The sequence below is a fragment of the Mixophyes fleayi genome, chromosome 6 (genome assembly GCF_038048845.1).
Source record: "Mixophyes fleayi isolate aMixFle1 chromosome 6, aMixFle1.hap1, whole genome shotgun sequence".
Classification (NCBI taxonomy): Eukaryota; Metazoa; Chordata; class Amphibia; order Anura; family Limnodynastidae; genus Mixophyes; species Mixophyes fleayi.
Window position 1 is genome coordinate 47399240 of NC_134407.1, and position 17224 is coordinate 47416463.

General features: G+C 37.7%; 1 protein-coding gene across 1 annotated transcript; it reads left to right on the forward strand.

The window, feature by feature from the left end:
* The first annotated feature begins 1719 nt into the window (after nucleotides 1–1719).
* Nucleotides 1720–8053, forward strand: LOC142161126 (interferon-induced protein with tetratricopeptide repeats 5-like). Its single transcript, XM_075216413.1, has 2 exons — nucleotides 1720–1818; nucleotides 5495–8053. The coding sequence occupies exons 1-2, from the start codon at nucleotides 1814–1816 to the stop codon at nucleotides 6951–6953; spliced, it is 1464 nt and encodes a 487-aa protein (XP_075072514.1). The 5' UTR covers nucleotides 1720–1813; the 3' UTR covers nucleotides 6954–8053.
* The last annotated feature ends 9171 nt before the right edge of the window (nucleotides 8054–17224 follow it).

The following is a 17224-nucleotide window of genomic DNA, read 5'->3' on the forward strand; positions in this document are numbered from 1 at the left end:
TGGGTTGATTTGAAGCTAGTCAAGTACCTTTATTTTGCCACATTCATTTGTCATTATTTCTAATATTTTGTTGTTTTTTAGTTGCAATTAGCCTTTGCAATGATGTTCAGTTTTATTATATATTTGATTACATATTTATTAAAGCTGCACTACCACCTAAATTGGTGAACATTTTCATTTGCCACTCTAAAATGGTTGTAGAAAAGGGATGTGAGCAAAAGGACCAATTAGAAGCCGTAATGACTGTAATTTCAGCTTCTTTTGGTTTTCTGGTGGGGCTGAGAGAGTAATTACGGCGCCTCAAGAAAAATGGCTTCATGGAGTTAACCCTGTGGCTGTCCAGACTTGACGACCCATGGATTTCTCAAAGCTGCATGTAGACTCTGGTAGAGAGCGACAACTCAAAACCAGACCTTGCACCTTCCAGCAATCAAATCACAGAATGAACACCCCCTCCCCCCCTGGAGTCGCTCCTTATATCTAAAGTCTAATTTCCACAGAGCTTTCCCCTCTCTGGCAAACCCCTGGACCTCTCCTTGTTAAACATTGGTCAGTGCTGGACTAGAAGGGGGGTTGGAGAGGGGAGTGAAGATGAGCTATCCTTCCACAGAACCTCCCCTGCTACATGGCATGTCTGGACTAGTCTTGTGAGAACAATGGACACTAATTAGTTTTCCCCCTTCAGTATCTTGCAACCTGATCCCTATCCATAACCCCCTGGCTTCACTTTAAGGACATTGAAAAACAGCCTCACTGCCACATCACCAATATACAATAAATAATATACATATTTACAATGAGCTACAATGTCCCCTTATCCACATGTAATTAGACACTGTAGTTGTACTCTGTCGAGCTGGGGAACAAAAGCAAGTGCTCTAAAAAATACTTGCTATAATCCACATTATGTGAGAAACGAGGTACAGGATGGTTACAGTGTTATCAAACTCGTTTCGTCACAATTGCTAATACAGAAAAATAGCACAGTATCAAAATCAGTACATTTGCAATAATATAAATTGGCGCACTGCACTAATAGTTTAAATATATTTATACAATAAGTTATTTATAAGTGATCCAGCCACGAAGTCTGAAAACTTAACATTTTAAACCACACTAAGAAAAGAGCTGCTTAATGGTTGTGGAATTGCTATGTGCAACTGAATTGAGCAGCATATTACTAATGCAATACCCACAATCCACTAGGATCAGACTGCAGCAGGAGAGCTCTGGACAATAAGAAACTAACATGAACTCTTTACTTGTTCTTATACAAGAGAGTGTATTTAACAAGACCCCTGCATTATGTAGATTTTTCTATCACTGCCTATTGCAGCAATTGAAAATCTTTTATCTTACAAATTAACAAAAACATTTCACTTGGGCACCTGAGCGATGGGCTCCCCGGAATTCAGGAGCCTCCTGGATATTCTAAAAGAGTAATCAAGTATGTACTAGATATTACATAAGGCTTTGGCTATCCTTTGAAATAAGTTAATATATATACTTTGCTTCAAATAGGTGCTTTTAAGACTGCAGTCTTTCAGTTTAAGTTTTACAGAACTCTCACACTGTGCCTGTTGTTCTAGTCATGTTTCTGAGTTTTGTTTCTTCCTTTCGTCCTTCCCTATTGCTTCTGTTTTCCTTTTCATGTTCCCTGAGTTTCGTTTCTATCTTTAATCCTCCCTCTAATACAGTCTATCTAAAGAGTATAAAAGCAGTGCAGCAGGAAACAGCTCATTTTCACAGAACTGGGAAGCTGCACGTTATCATACTACAGAGCTGAGACTGGGGTGACATAGAACGTGACAGAATGAGGTACGTAAATATAAACAATTTCTTTCAGTTTCACAACATTCTGAGTAGATGTCTTATTTAATAATATGTTATAATTTTGGCTACTTTTAAATGCACATGTGATAGTGGTCTTGAAGAATAAAGAATTGTTTAAATGTATTTAAAAAGACAGTTGTATTGATTCAGTGTAATGCAATTCAGTGTTATGTCATTTATGTTCAACGTCTTCTTATTCAGTGTAAAATGTATGTGCTAATGGCATGGAGACAAATATAATAGTTAGCAAATATATTTATGACCATATAATAACTAATGTCATTAATTAACCACTAGCAAATGTAGCTTTCAATTTACCCAAGAAAAACTATTTCTCGTCTGTTCTGGATTAACTCTTTGGGGCCGATTCAAGTCTGCTGCAAATAGCGCGGCGTTATCAGTATTACCATTAATGCGGTAATTTTAACCTGGATTTCATTTCGCAGCTCAGGGAGCCGAGAGTAAAAATCCACTGTTGAAATTACCATATTAAGGGTAATTATGCGCAATTATTCCGTATTGACGATAAAACTGCTAACGCCGCGTTTTTCTCGGCAGAATTGAATCGGCCCCTTTGTGTTAGACATATGTATATTATTGGTCATCTCTTAACTCATATCTACTGGTTTCTAAACCTAGAAGGTGCTACCGCTCACATTTTTTTATTCCACAGGGAGAAAAACAAGTAGGTTATTTATGGGGTGCACTCTGAACTTTAATAATACTTTAAAATATAATGTTTTATTGATATGCATCAAAATGGCAATATAGGTATATAATCCCACACTCCTATATGTATCTTTGAACTCTCATTTCAAATTTTAATTGGTATATACAAAGGGTAATTTAATTTGAAAATATATTTACTAAATATAAGTTTTCATAAACAAAGAAAATCATATTCCTTTTTTTATTATTACTTCAATTCCTTATATAAATATTGATTTAATCAAATAAGTATTTACACCTTAGTAAGTGCTGGTACACATTCTAAGATAAAACTATTTAAAATGAATGAAATGCCTTAAATAAAAAGATGACTTCTGTATATGTTACTGGATGCATTAAAACCAAACAGTTTCCTTGCACTCTTGAATACCAAAGATAATCTGGCTGGGGTATAGCTTATTTCATATACTCAATACTGGGTCAAACTCATTGATAGCAAAACCAAATTGACCTAGTTCTCCTAGCAGTGTCCTGTCATATCCCTGTATCATTACATTTCAAATTTAATACATAATGGGGTCATATGCAGGAACATTCTTTATTGACGTATATTGCAGACAATTGCTTTTGTTTCAGTAAAGTCGGCAATTGGAGAAGCCTAGCGGAAGCTATCTGAAATCATGTTTTTCTGATTTCATTTTACAACTGGTGTAATGTGTCCACAAAGCAGTTTTAAATAAAAGTTCCAACCAGTGTAGGCATGACGAGCAGTTTTAGCGGGCAAAGCAGTTTTAGGGGGTCATCTCAAAGCAATTAGGTCACCAGCACTCCTTTTAAACACGTCAACATTATTTTAATAGTCACCATTGTTGCAGAGCCTTTCTAGAGATCATATCTGTGTTTTGAAACTTTTGGAAAGATGAGCACCTTGGCTACTTCAATTTAATTTGCAAGTTACTTTTGTAAATGTCGAGATATCTTAGTGTTCATTTTCTGACAATAAAAACATAAGTTCTTTTAGCACATTTTCATCTTCCTGTAGTGGTTATTTTCACTGTTGCAATTTTGCAACTTTATGGTTACATGGTGGCTTAGTGGTTAGCACTTCTGCCTCACAGCACTGGGGTCATGAGTTTGTTTCCTGACCATGGCCTTATCTGTGTGAAGTTTGTATGTTCTCCCTGTGTTTGCGTGGGTTTCCTCCGGGTGCACCAGTTTCCTCCCACACTCCAAAAACACACTGGTAGGTTAATTGGCTGCTATCAAAATTGACCCTAGTCTCTGTGTGTGTGTGTGTGTGTGTGTGTGTGTGTGTATTTTAGGGAATTTAAACTGTAAGCTCCATTGGTGCAGGGACTGATGTGAGTAAGTTCTCTGTAGAGCGCTGCGGAATTAGTGGCGCTATATAAATAGGTGATGATGGTACAGTTGGTTCATCTCTAGAGCTAGATATGACTATGTGGAGCTCCAGGAATTTGTTTTTTAAGTACAGTTTTTATGTGTATACTCCAGGGGCACTATAGAGCAAAAGCTATTCAAACACCTTTTCACAGATAACCGAACTTACTATGCTGTAGAGGACCACCCCGATATTACTACAGCTGGTTCATATTGACACTACCATACTATTAAAAGCAAAAACTTGTGAGGTCCAGGTTTTCGATCCCCACTTGGCAAAAAGTCCTCACTTTGAAAGTGTGTATTCCTACTATGGTCCACATATGTATAGAAATAAACACACACACTCTGTTGTATACCAATTTAATATACAATTACATAATTAGTGCACAGAGATTCATTCTCGACTTGCAAATTCAGGGGTTTGTGGGCAAGTGGATAGCATTCAGGGATTTGGAAAAAAAAAGTATTGTATTGTATTGAAGTACAATATTGTAATCAATTATGTGCAAAATTACAGAATTAGCAAAAAAGCTGATGTTTCAGAAATGAAAGAGCATTCTTCCTTCAGGATTCATACCAAGTGCATACCTGAAAATACATAATCTTACCTAGTTTAAATAGTTGCAAGAAACTCCTAGCCACCATTAGCATGTCTAGAAGAGAAGAAGCACAGCTGTATGTTGCTTCCTGTGAGCCCATGGCAACCTACTAGTGTGCTAATTGATTTGCCTGCATGCATAGCAACACCCAGGGCCGGTGCTAGGGTCCACGGCGCCCTAGGCATTTTTAAAAAATCGCCACTCTCCTCCCTCCTCCCTCCTCTCTCCTCTCCTTACCTTGTCTCACCACCGCCGCCTCTCTGCTCCGTCTCCTCCCCTCCACTCACTGACACTAGTAAGTGGAGGGGGGGAGACGGAGCAGAGAGGCGGCGGTGGTGACAAAATAGCCTCTTCCCCCCCCTCCCCGTCTATCTGAATGCTGTGCGGCAGCCGTGACAGGTATGGTCAGCCGTCGCCGCACAGTTTCAACGTATTTTAGAATACTGTGGCGCCCTCCAGGCGCCCTCCAGAGCCCGGCGCCCTAGGCAAGTGCCTAACCTTGCCTAATGGGAGTGCCGGGCCTGGCAACACCTGATAGTAACAAGATCACTTTACAGGACATTTGTAGCATCCTGGTGTTCTTTTAGTAATAGTATTAAACTCGTAGCCGCTTGTAATTGCAGGCGCAAATCCTAATTGAATATGTCCCTAAGTTTGCTGTGATCACAAATGATCCAAGCAACTGAGCATTTGTGAAAATGCAATCCTCACTTTAAAGCCTGCGGGTGAGCTGTAAATATTGGCCTCCCATCCAACCAAAAATAGTTTCTCTTTAACATGAGTTCCAGCAGCTGTATGAATAACTCAAACTGTGGATCAACATACAGTACCCAAAATTCATAAGAATCAGACAAATCCCCCTAACTAAACTCAGCCAGATAATTAGGCGCTTGCTTTCACATAGTTTTGAGTAGTTGTAACAACTTTCAACTGGCATGGGCTGATTTAGAAATCTACTAATATGAGTCCCTTTTCTTCTTTTCTTATTATAGTGAGATGTCAGGGAATACCTTGAAATCCTGCCTGCAACAGCTAAAATGCCATTTCACTTGGAGTCTTCTGGAAAAAGAAACTGATATTGATGTAATAGAAGAAAGATTATACAACCAGATGATATTTCTGGTTACCAAAAACAAATACATGGTGTACAATCTAATGGCCTATGTAATGCACCTGAAAGGCTTCTACACAAAAGCCATTGCCAACTTACAAGAAGCAGAGGAAAAGATTAAAGAGAACAATCAAGATGGGACAGACAGAAGGTATCTGGTGACATATGGGGACTACGCCTGGATTTACTACCACTTAAAGCAGTTTGAAGATTCTCAGAACTACATAGACAAGATAGACAAAATTAATAAAGAATTAAAACTTTCACCAACTGACAGTCAAGACATAGCTGAGATTTATGGGGAACAAGGGTGGTCATTGATAATGTTTTGTGGGCAATATTATGAAAAAGCTAAAGAATGTTTTGAGAAGGCTCTTGAGCTAGCCCCAGAAGATCCTGAGTGGAACTCTGGCTACGCAACAGTAGTTTATCGACTGGAAGGATTCAACGGCAGAAGATGCTCCGCTTCAGAATGTAAATCATTACCGCTGTTGAAACGTGCTGTAGAGCTAAGTCCAAATGATGCCGTGGTGAAGGCACTTCTTGCATTGAAGCTACAAGACCTAGACAGAGGTGATGAAGGAAGAATATATATTGAAGAAGCTCTAGAACAAGCTCCAAACCTTCCATATTTACTTCGCTATGTTGCAAAGTTTTACAGAAGAGCTGGGCTGGTGGATGAAGCCCTGCATGTCCTGAAAATTTCACTAGACATTATGCCAACCTCTACATTTCTACATCATCAAATAGGACTAAGTTACAAATACCAGATGATTAATAAGAAAAAGGCATTCAAAAAGAAGAACTTTCAAAATAGACAAAAGCACACAGAAGAAATTGATGAATGCATCAAAAAAGCCATTTTTCACTTTGAAAAAGTGCTGGAATATGATAAATTATTTGTATTGGCACACATAGACTTAGCAAATATGTACAGTGAAGCAAAGCAATACCAAAAGACAGAAGATACATTTAAAAAGGTTTTGACAATTGCTGACCTTATAGATGAAGAGAAACAGCAGATTCACTTAAATTATGGGCATTTTGAAGAATTTTTCAAGAAATCAGAAAGTGAAGCTATAAAACATTATAAAAAAGGTATCCAGATAACAAAACCAAGCAAATTCAGAGAATACTGTGAGGACGGGTTAAAAAGCCTAGGGGAGAGGAGGATTCTGAGAGACCACAGGGATGCTCTGGGGTTTGGTTTGCTTGGATTTATCTATAAAAATAATGGTAAAATCTCAGAGGCAATTGAGTGGTATGAAAAAGCCCTAAAATATGATCCTTATAATGAGGATTATCTGAGTGATCTCTGTGACCTGAAGTTGATGATATAAAACACTTATAAGAGGGATAATATGGCCCTCATGTAGCGTTAGAAGCACATCCAGCTAAATCGTGCAAATTTCACCTGGACAAATCATGTTGCAATGCAAGGGGTGAAAATGCAAGTTGTTTACATGTAGAGAAAATACTGCCAGCTTTTCCATGTAGTATTAGTATTATTAATTGAGAGCTGAGCTAGGATGTAGCCCACTCCCAATTCTAAATCTGTCAACAACATGGTTTTGCCAAGATGTCAAATTGCATCTGGATTTAACTCTAAATGAGGCTTTGTATGTGTAAATTACAGTATGTGTCTGATTCAGAGTTAGGTCCACAATTTTACCCAGGTTCATAATTTGCAGTTGAGCAAACCATGTTTCCCTGCAAGGGGTGCAAATACAAACATTTGCAAATGGTAACTACTGTATGCTTTTACATACAAGTCCCTGACAGCTATTGGCTGGCAAAGCATTGTGGGTTTTGCAGTGTAATAACATCTACAAAGTCACAGGTTGCACTGGCCTGCTGTATACATATACTGTTCAGCTCTATTTTTCTAGAACATTTTAGAATAAGGCTAGGCTGTGCCCACCTCACAACTATAAATCAGGTTGTGCAGATTACATTTTTCTCCCTGCAGAACAAAATGGAGCACATATACACACAGAAGCTGGATTATCTTATAACATTGTATATATGTAAATGTGGTCTCATAATATAGCAAAATATAACTTATATTATTTACATTATATATGAAAGACATTCTTGGGGATATAAATTGCCCTCACCCAGAGACACAGAACACTGAAAGCTCATATACTCCAATGGTAATATAGGTAGGACCTGTAAATAGCAAATGAAAGTGCAACTAACATTTTCAAACTCACACAACTTTCTGTTTATTGAAAATTCTGCCTCTCATGGTTGAGTATTAGTTTGACATTTGCACAAACTTGAAAGAACAAGTCTCCGACATTTAATATATGCTTTACTGTGTTGTTAAGTTTTATAAAATTTCATTGCAATAATTATATATTGTTACTGTGTACTGACATTATTAATTGCATATGTTTTGATCATAGTTGTGCCATTAATACAGTTATTGTACTGATAGAATGTATTATTTTACTATACATCAATAAAGTATTCAATATGATAAAGGTTGGTGGAAAAAACATTTTCTAGATCCACAAATCACCATGCCTAAGGCCCTCTATATTTAAAATCTATGATCTTATATGTACTCTGAGTTTCATCTTAAAGGGGTTGGAAATCCATCTCCATAGCAACATTTATCAGGATGCAATTAGGGAACTGGACATCAGTGGGACACATTAGTATTCCAAAGTAATATATACTGACATATTTAATACACATAATGTCCTACCACTTTAAAAAAATATGTTATAAGTTTAAACATGTTCTATTTAAGAAAATGTAGATATTCATCAAATTACACCATACTAATAATCGGCCTAATTCACCAAGGAACATACAGTGAACAGGTGGAAAAGGTACGCACGTACATCTGTATTCTAGTACAGGCGGATCTACAGAAAAGTTTTCATTTGAATATAAGTATAATCTGCCTATATGGAACTTGCTGCATGCAGACAAACACAACACATGGCAGGATACGCACAATGCATATGTGCAATATAAAGTTCCATCGGAACGTGCAGAAAAAAATTAAATATATTAACACCTGTTAATAATATAGTCATAAATAAAAAAATATTTTTTATTCTGTTATTAATGTCTACTGTACATAAAATGCATTTTTACAGTTGCTCATAATTGCAAACACATGTTCCGCCCTGTAGCTGTTTCAAGTAATATGGCTAAAAAACATGTACCTGAGAGATGCCCAGAGCTTGAATCTGACTAATGTGCATGCACTCAACCTTGGCTCGCCCCTACTGTACATTGCTTACGTGCATATGCCCCTTCCCTCTCCCATTGCGCCCTTCAAATCTTCAGCTGTCAGAAGTGTCATTTACGTTCAAAGATGAATTGCATGCACTAGCGTTCACTGGCGTAAAGTCAATTTCTGAGCATGCACAGGACAATTTCACGCACAATACTACCTGCAAAATACTGCATGCAACAGGGCTTATATTCCTTAAGGAATCATTATATTCACTATTACTAAATGTAACTTTGAAGGAAGTGTAATTTGTGCCATTCTCCAAACTTAATTTTTTTATGAGCAGCAACATTGATTTTTCTAGTTATCTGAGACTTTGCAGTGCAAACAGTCCTCAATACGGGTTGGGTAGCATTTAACGATGGTGGTAATAGCGACATCGGTTAAACCTACAAAAAAATAGCGATTTCAACAATGCCTACAAAAAGAAAATAATGGTTTACAATAAAAAATGACAATGTACATCCTTGACATCCTTATGCTACATACCGATTGGTGTCAATGCCGGGAGTTTAATTTCACATCAGTGTTCATAGCGTTAGTGATATCTTTGTATTTAAAGCTTTTTGTAGGTTTAACCGATGTTGGTATAGTGGTAGTCAGTAATATGACTACCATCGCTCAATACATTTAATAACTCTAATACTTGCAACCTAATATCATGCAAAGTCAGAATTAAAGTTTACCTGACATGAGGTATATGACGAGATCTCTTATGTGGAAACCTGTTCTTCAGAATTCTGAAAAAAATATAAAAAAAATAATTGCTGATGTTTGGCAAGATATTCTACATGCAGAAATTATCATCAACTGTGACTGCTACAAAGTGTCAGACAATAGCGGCACAGCACAAAATCCTTGCTAGCGGCGCCATGTACCTCATTTTATGTAGGGGTCCTTGATTTCACCCAAGTGTATCAGCTTACAGAGCATCTTGCTCTGTAAGCTGATACAATATAGTGTTTATAGAGAAGCAGCAGTTTTTACCATCTGATAGAAGAAGTTAGAAGTGAGAGCATTCCTTGCTGAGTACAGAGTGGAAACAGCCGTGCAACGAATTGTGTGAAACAGTGGAAAAGCAAGATTTCATGCTACAGATTGTTGAAATCAGATAAAGGGGTAAAGAAGACACATTTTCTCTCCACAAAATGCTTGAATTGTACACCAGCTCTCAGCTACTGGAGATCTGGCCAAACATTGTGCACCTTCCACTTCTACTTGAAATTCAGTCAGACACAATGGAAAATAGCATAATTCTAGGTGCACTTTGCACAATGAGCCTCTTCAGAGTTGTCTGCCTCCCAGCAATACTAGGTAACTTCTAGTTTATGGTAGTATCTCCCAAGAGAAGAGAGAACGTGTGTATGTCAGTGAGTGGGGGTTCAGGAACTTAAAGTGGCCCTGGAAAAAATTCTTAAAGCGGCCTCATGTGGGTGGGACCAAGTCAACGGGAGGTGGGGCCAGCGCAAAAGAAGGTGGCATTTAGAACTACTGCAATTTGGTTGTAGTAACATTTAGGAAAACCTGAATGTGATGACTTAAGACACAGTGGGGGAGGTACATTTAAAATATGAAAACAGATTTATAATTTGGATGTCAACTTTAAAGGTCAGAGTAAAAATCAAGCTATCAAGTGTTTGTGTGTTACATGAAAAAAAAAACCATTACTTTCCTTATCTGCTAAATACTATCCTAATACTACCCCTTGCTAATTAAAAACATCAGCTGGTTTGGCCAAAGTTCCTCCTGTGCTCCTTTCCTTAATGATTCAGGCCCACAACCTGCAGACAGATGCTACAGACAATACTTGCATTAGTCTTAGGCCATTCATTGTAATAGATGTGCAGCATACAGATAATGTGAATGAAAGTGTCCTGTGGGCCAGATTAATTTTTGCATGAAAACATCGTAATAAATAAAAAATGCACCTTGGCCTAACAAAGTTGCATTTGAGCGGAGGTATATTTAAAATATGAGAACAGATTTATAAGTTGTTGTAGATCAACTTTGAAGGTCAGAGTAAAAATCAAGCTATCAAGTGTTTGTGTGTTACATGAAAAAAAATCCATTATTTTACTTATGTGATAAATACTATCCTAATACTACCCCTTGCTAATTAAAAACATCTGCTAGTTTGGCCAAAGATCCTCTTGCCTTCCTTTCCTTAATGATTCAGGCCTACAAGCTGCACACAGATGCTACGGCCATGTTTGGTATTCAAACTCCTGATGCCAGTGTTGTGAGACAGAAGTGCTAATCACTAAGGTAACTTGCTGATCTTAACTCTAATATATTTTTAGTAATAAGGAAGTTTATGAGAAGGGTAGCAGGTATCCCAAACCTTTAACATTCTCCCCTTCTTATGAGTGTAATGAATAAGGTGGTCTTTCCACACATTCCCTAGGAAGATGTGGTGGGCCTTTTCACCCCCCTCCATACCGTGTGATGAAAGCACTCTAGCCCTTCTCTGACCAGTGTGTGTGTGTTTGCTATTAATATATTATAGTAACACCACTTTAACCATTTGTCCAAGGTAATATAATTATATAAATGCTAATTCGAATAATTAAGTTCAAAAAATTCTACGCAGTACACTCGATTGTGTTTTAACATTTGTAAACAAACCCTTTGCACCTCCCACATTTGCTGTTACGTAACACTGACTTATCTTTAAATAAGAAGCAGGTCATCTTAAGATGAACTGACTGCTTATGATCCGTTGCATCCTATTTTCCGTTGCGTAAATGACTTAAGATGGGCGTGTCTATTATTAACATGTGACATTATTTAATTAGTTTATTTTTTACTTTTTGCGATTTTATATTCCTCATATGTAGTAGGGGTAGCCTGCAGTGTCTTGCCTAGCAGAGCAGACCTACACCCATATTCATCACTACATGTATCTTCACAGCCGCAGCCCATTATAACTCTAAATCAGGTTCTGCATTTTAAATTTTCCTACCTGCAGCAGAAAAAAAGATTTTGAGGTGGGTATTTCCACCAACTGGCTGAATTAGCTCCTAAACCTATGTGTGTAAATATGGTCTTACAATGTACCAAGAGACACTGAACACTTAAAGTTTACATACTTCAATGGTTATACAGGTAGGAACTGTAAATAACAAATGAAAGTTCAACTTACATCATCATCACCATTTATTTATATAGCGCCACTAAATCTGCAGCTCTGTACAGAGAACTCACTCACATCAGTCCCTGCCCCAACGAAGCTTACAGTCTAAATTTGCTAAAACACACACAGACTAGGTTCAATTTGATGGCAGCCAATTAACCTACTGGTATGTTTTTCGAGTGTGGGAGGAAACAGAGCACCCGGAAGAAACCCACACAAACACGGGGAGAACATACAAACTCCACAGAGATAAGGTCATCGTTGGGAATTTAACTCATGACCTCATTGCTGTGAGGGAGAAGTGCTAACAGCTAAGCCACTGTGTTACAATAAAGTTGCAAAATTGCAACAGTGAAAATAACCACTACAGGAAGATGAAAATGTGATAAAAGACACTTCTGTTTTTATTAATGTAAATAGAAAAGACAGAAGAAAGAGAAGAAAATTGGCCCTATCGCACTAGTGAAGTGCATCAGCCCAATATAGTAATAGAAGCAGGTAAAAACCTGTAACAGTCTAACTATATGGGGTGCAACCTATCATTGAGATATACATATGGACTTGGAAAAATATAACTTTTATTGGTTCACTAAAACAGCGAGATATATGGAATATCTATAATAAAATCAATGCGTAATTAAAACTGGCTGGATGCGTGCCTAGCCATAATTATATCTATAGTGTGGGAATAGCATGGGTAAATAAGATAGCTCAAAAATTACCTAATAGGGAAACAACTCCCCTCAAACACATTCAAAACAGGTATTATAATTGTGGTATGTCAGCAACTATTATAGAATAAAGAGAAAAACCCATACTGATATCTATAGTATAATGGCTGAGGTCTACTTCAATAATTTGGAGGTATCATCCTAGTTCTCTCAATAGCATTCCACTAATTCAGGGTGGAAGTAAAGTAATTCTAAAGCTAATAAATTAGGAAAAAAAACAGTAATCCCCTGGTAGGCCGCCCTTAATTCTGCACACAAACTTGATTGTCTTCCTCTCCATCTTAGCCTATTGGCAATGTAGCCATCGTCTTTGGGTGTATATTACACCCTACACTTATAGTTAAATATATAAAGAAATGGACAAAGGCAGTTTGGTTTCTGTCTGCATCAGACCCCCCCCCCCCCTCCACTTGTAGTAAAATTGAAAAAAAAACAGGCGGTATAGACTGTACAATAAAAATAGAAGTGGACAAAGGCAGTTTGGTGTCTGTCTGTATAGCCCCCCCCCCCCTTCCACTTGTAGTTAAATAGAAAAGAAGCAGCCTGCATAGACTGTACTATATAAAACGAAATGGACAAAGGCAGTTTGGTATCTGTCTGTATAGCTCCCCCTCCACTTGTAGTTAAATAGAAAAAAAGCAGCCTGCATAAACTGTACAATAAAAATAGAAATGGACAAAGGCAGTTTGGTGTCTGTCTGTATAGCCCCCCCCCCCCCCCCTCCGCTTGTAGTTAAATTGAAAAAAAGCAGCCTGCATAAACTGTACAGTATAAAAAGAAATGGACAAAGGTAGTTTGGTGGTTGTCTATCAGCCCCACCCTCCACTTGTAGTTAAATAGAAAAACACTCAGCCGGTATAGACTGTACAATATAAATAGAAATGGACAAAGGCAGTTTGGTATCTGTCTGTGTATGACACCCAACCCTTATTGTGGAATTGACAAAACAGCAGCCTTTCAAGACTGTATGTGATATAGAAATGCCCAAAGTCCCTTTCCTATTTGGGGGTAGATTGCACCCTACACTTATATAGAAAGTTTTAAAAAGATGTTGTCGTCATCTTCTTCAGCATCATCCTCACCCTCATCAGTGTGTACATCATCACAGACTATCAATTCATATCCACTTGAATCCGCCTTTAGAGAACTGTCAGTGCTTGGATGTCTTTGATGATAAAGGCCTTCCTCGTGGAAGATGTAGTTCATTTTTATGAACATCATTTTCTCCACATTTTTTGGAAGTAACCTCCTACGTCGATCACTGACTAGGTTCCCGGCTGTGCTGAACACTCTTTCAGAGTACACACTGGAGGGTGGGCAGCTTAGGCATTGCAAAGCAAGTTTGTATATTTGTTTCCAAATGGCCTGCTTTTTTTCCCAGTAAGGAAAGGGACTGTCTGACATTTCCATATCAATTACCTCTTGAAAATAATCCTCCACCATCGTTTGCATGTAAATACTCGAATTAGATGGAGTTATGGGTTACACATTTTTTTGAAAAATCTTTCAAACCAGACCAGGGGGTAAATGTATCAAGCTGAGAGTTTTTCGGCGGGTTTGAAAAACCAATCAGATTCTAGCTATTATTTATTTAGTACATTCTCTAAAATGATAGGTAGAATCTGATTGGTCGCTGTAGGCAACATCTCCACTTTTCAAACTCGCCGAAAAACTCTCAGCTTGATACATTTACCCCCACACGTCATCAAGCCAAGACCCAGTTCAGTGGACAATTTGCTGACCAATAGCTCCTTGCAAAAGTTCACATCTCGCTCATTTTGAAGCAAAGACTCAATGTAGGTCTTAAACCTTGGATGAAGCACAGTGGCCAAAACGTAGTGATCTGAGTTCAAGATTTTAGTTACTCGAGGATCATTGTGAAGCAAATTAAGTACTTGATCTACAAGGCCAACATACTTTGCGGAATTGCTTTCTTTCATCTCCTCCTTCAGTTTCTCAAGCTGCTTTTCCAATAGTCTAATTAAAGGAATGACTTGGCTCAAGCTAGCAGAGTCTGCACTCACTTCACATGTCACAATTTCAAATGGTTTCAGAAAACTAAGAAAATGTAATAATACTGCATGTGTGTATTCCAGTGAACACACAAATCTGTCAATTAGCAGCTCCACCATTTTTGTGAGTAACAGCAATCTCACTCCATGACAGTGCTGAATCTGCAGCTAACCACAGGATGTGATGGCATACCATGTCTGTATTGCGCAAGTAACACGTCCATTGAGGTTTCTGCCTCTATCGTCGTAATTTCATTGCTTTTTGGAGTTTGAGTGGAAGAGTTTCAATAGTTTTCTTACATTTTAGATGGTGTGTAAGGAATCTTAATCGGACATGTTAAACCGTAAGGTTTTTTGTCTATGGAATATATATATATATATATATATATATATATATATATATATATGTGTGTGTGTGTGTTTGTCCTCACAATCTTCCCACTTGTGCTGCATTTAGATCCTGAGAGTGGCTACATTTTGCCCTGTCCCCTTATACTTCAGACTGTTCCTAAACATGGACATTTGGGAGGTGCCTGAGCCAAAATATCTTGTGCTGCTGTTAACATCCTATGATCTATTTGGCTAATAATTGGCTACAAGTGTGTACCTATATTTGAGAAATAGATACAAAACATGTCCTGGCTAGGCATACATATCTAAATAAGCTTTTATTTTATGTTGCAAACACAAAACAAAATCTCTCACTGTTTGATTTTTTTGTCATAGTTGCCAACTTTCTATTGTTTTCCCTTTCCAGGAAGCAATAGAAAACTGGCAGCTGAAAAGCAGCCCCCTGCTGGGTGGATTGCATCATTTTGGCCCACCCCTGCATCAAAAAGCAACACTTTGTTGCAGGGGTCGGAGCCAAAAATGACACGTTACACAGCGAATCACATCATTTAGGCTCTCTACGGGCAGGTTGCTGGAGAATTCCTTGCTCTCCCAGGAGTCCGGGAGACCTACCCAGAATTCTGGAGTCTCCTGAACATTCTGGGAGAATGGGCAAATATGTTTTTTGTGTGTTGATTGATAACTCAAAACTGCATATATTGAATTGATACTTCATGAAATCATGGAATACAGTTGAAAATCATAGTACACCCAGTGGGATGGGAACACAAAAATGTAAAAAAATGGCTTTGAGCATGACAACTTTTTCACATTTAACAATGTTGCATTTTTCTTTGTATTATGCGAACAAATGTTCAATATTTTTATATAAAACCTTTTCTGTATTGTTTTTTTGTGTTTCTAATGCAGCTGCCAGTTTTCTAACTCAGCAAGTTGATGTTTCTCCGTGAGAAGTTGAGTTTCAGTTTCCATTCCCCTCTGTTAGCTGCAGTTTTATAATACGTAAACAGCATCCAACATTGGGACTACTGTATGAGAAGTTTGACCAGTAGAGAGCAGTGTGATAACAAGCTCATAATGTTTAGTTTTCAGTATGAAGCTACAAATAAATAGTAATCATGGTTTACTACTACTATCCTTTGATTATGACATGATTTATTTATTTAAAACAATACTAAGCACATGTATCTATTGTATTGCATTTCTAGGTTATTTTAAATGCTGTATCGGATGAAGAAATGGCAGTCAATGTGCTTTTTCTTTATTGTAGTGTCATTTAGTTTCTGTTTTGCTTTGCTCATCAGTGATTTGGGTGTGAGGGCTAACACTTTTCCTTTTTAGAAGTATTAATGTATCTAGCCCCAAGGGTCATCCTACACTTTTATACCTTCCATTTATTTGCACTTTTGTAGAAAAAAACAAAAACAAATGTTTATTATTTTTTTTTTACAAATGTGCAACTGGAAAGAGCAGAATGAACCCTGGGGGAATATTTACTAAACTGCGGGTTTGAAAAAGTGGTGATGTTGCCTATAGCAACCAATCAGATTCTAGCTGTTATTTTGTGGAATGCACTAAATAAAAGCAAGCTAGAATTTGATTGGTTGCTATAGGCAACATCTCCACTTTTTCAAACCCGCAGTTTAGTAAATATACTCTCTGATCTCTTCATCTTGGAAGTAGGGGACAAAAACAAATCATTTTGCAAGAAGAAAAATACTCCCTCTGTTTTGTTAATATACTTGTAAATCAGTTCATCAGGACACTGAAGCATGGGTGGGCACTGCTGAGCTCTTTATTCAGCCATTTGCAGACTCTGGGTACATTGCACACTGGCCACACCCACTTCCCAGCATTCCCCGTGGTCTTAGGGACCATCACTAAAGATTCAAGCTTAAACATATAAGGGAGTGTCTACAAACATTAAGCATATCTAATGCAATAACATCACATCTTCTTTTCTTTAAAGATAAGCCCTGTATCCTTCAGTATAACAATTTAACAATATAACATTAAGAACATCATCTAACACGTTTCAATGAGTCTCTCAGGTCTGCGTATTTCTCTTATGGGTCTTTCACACAAAGTCTGTGTATCGTCAACCATGTTGGACCTTTCTTCCATCATG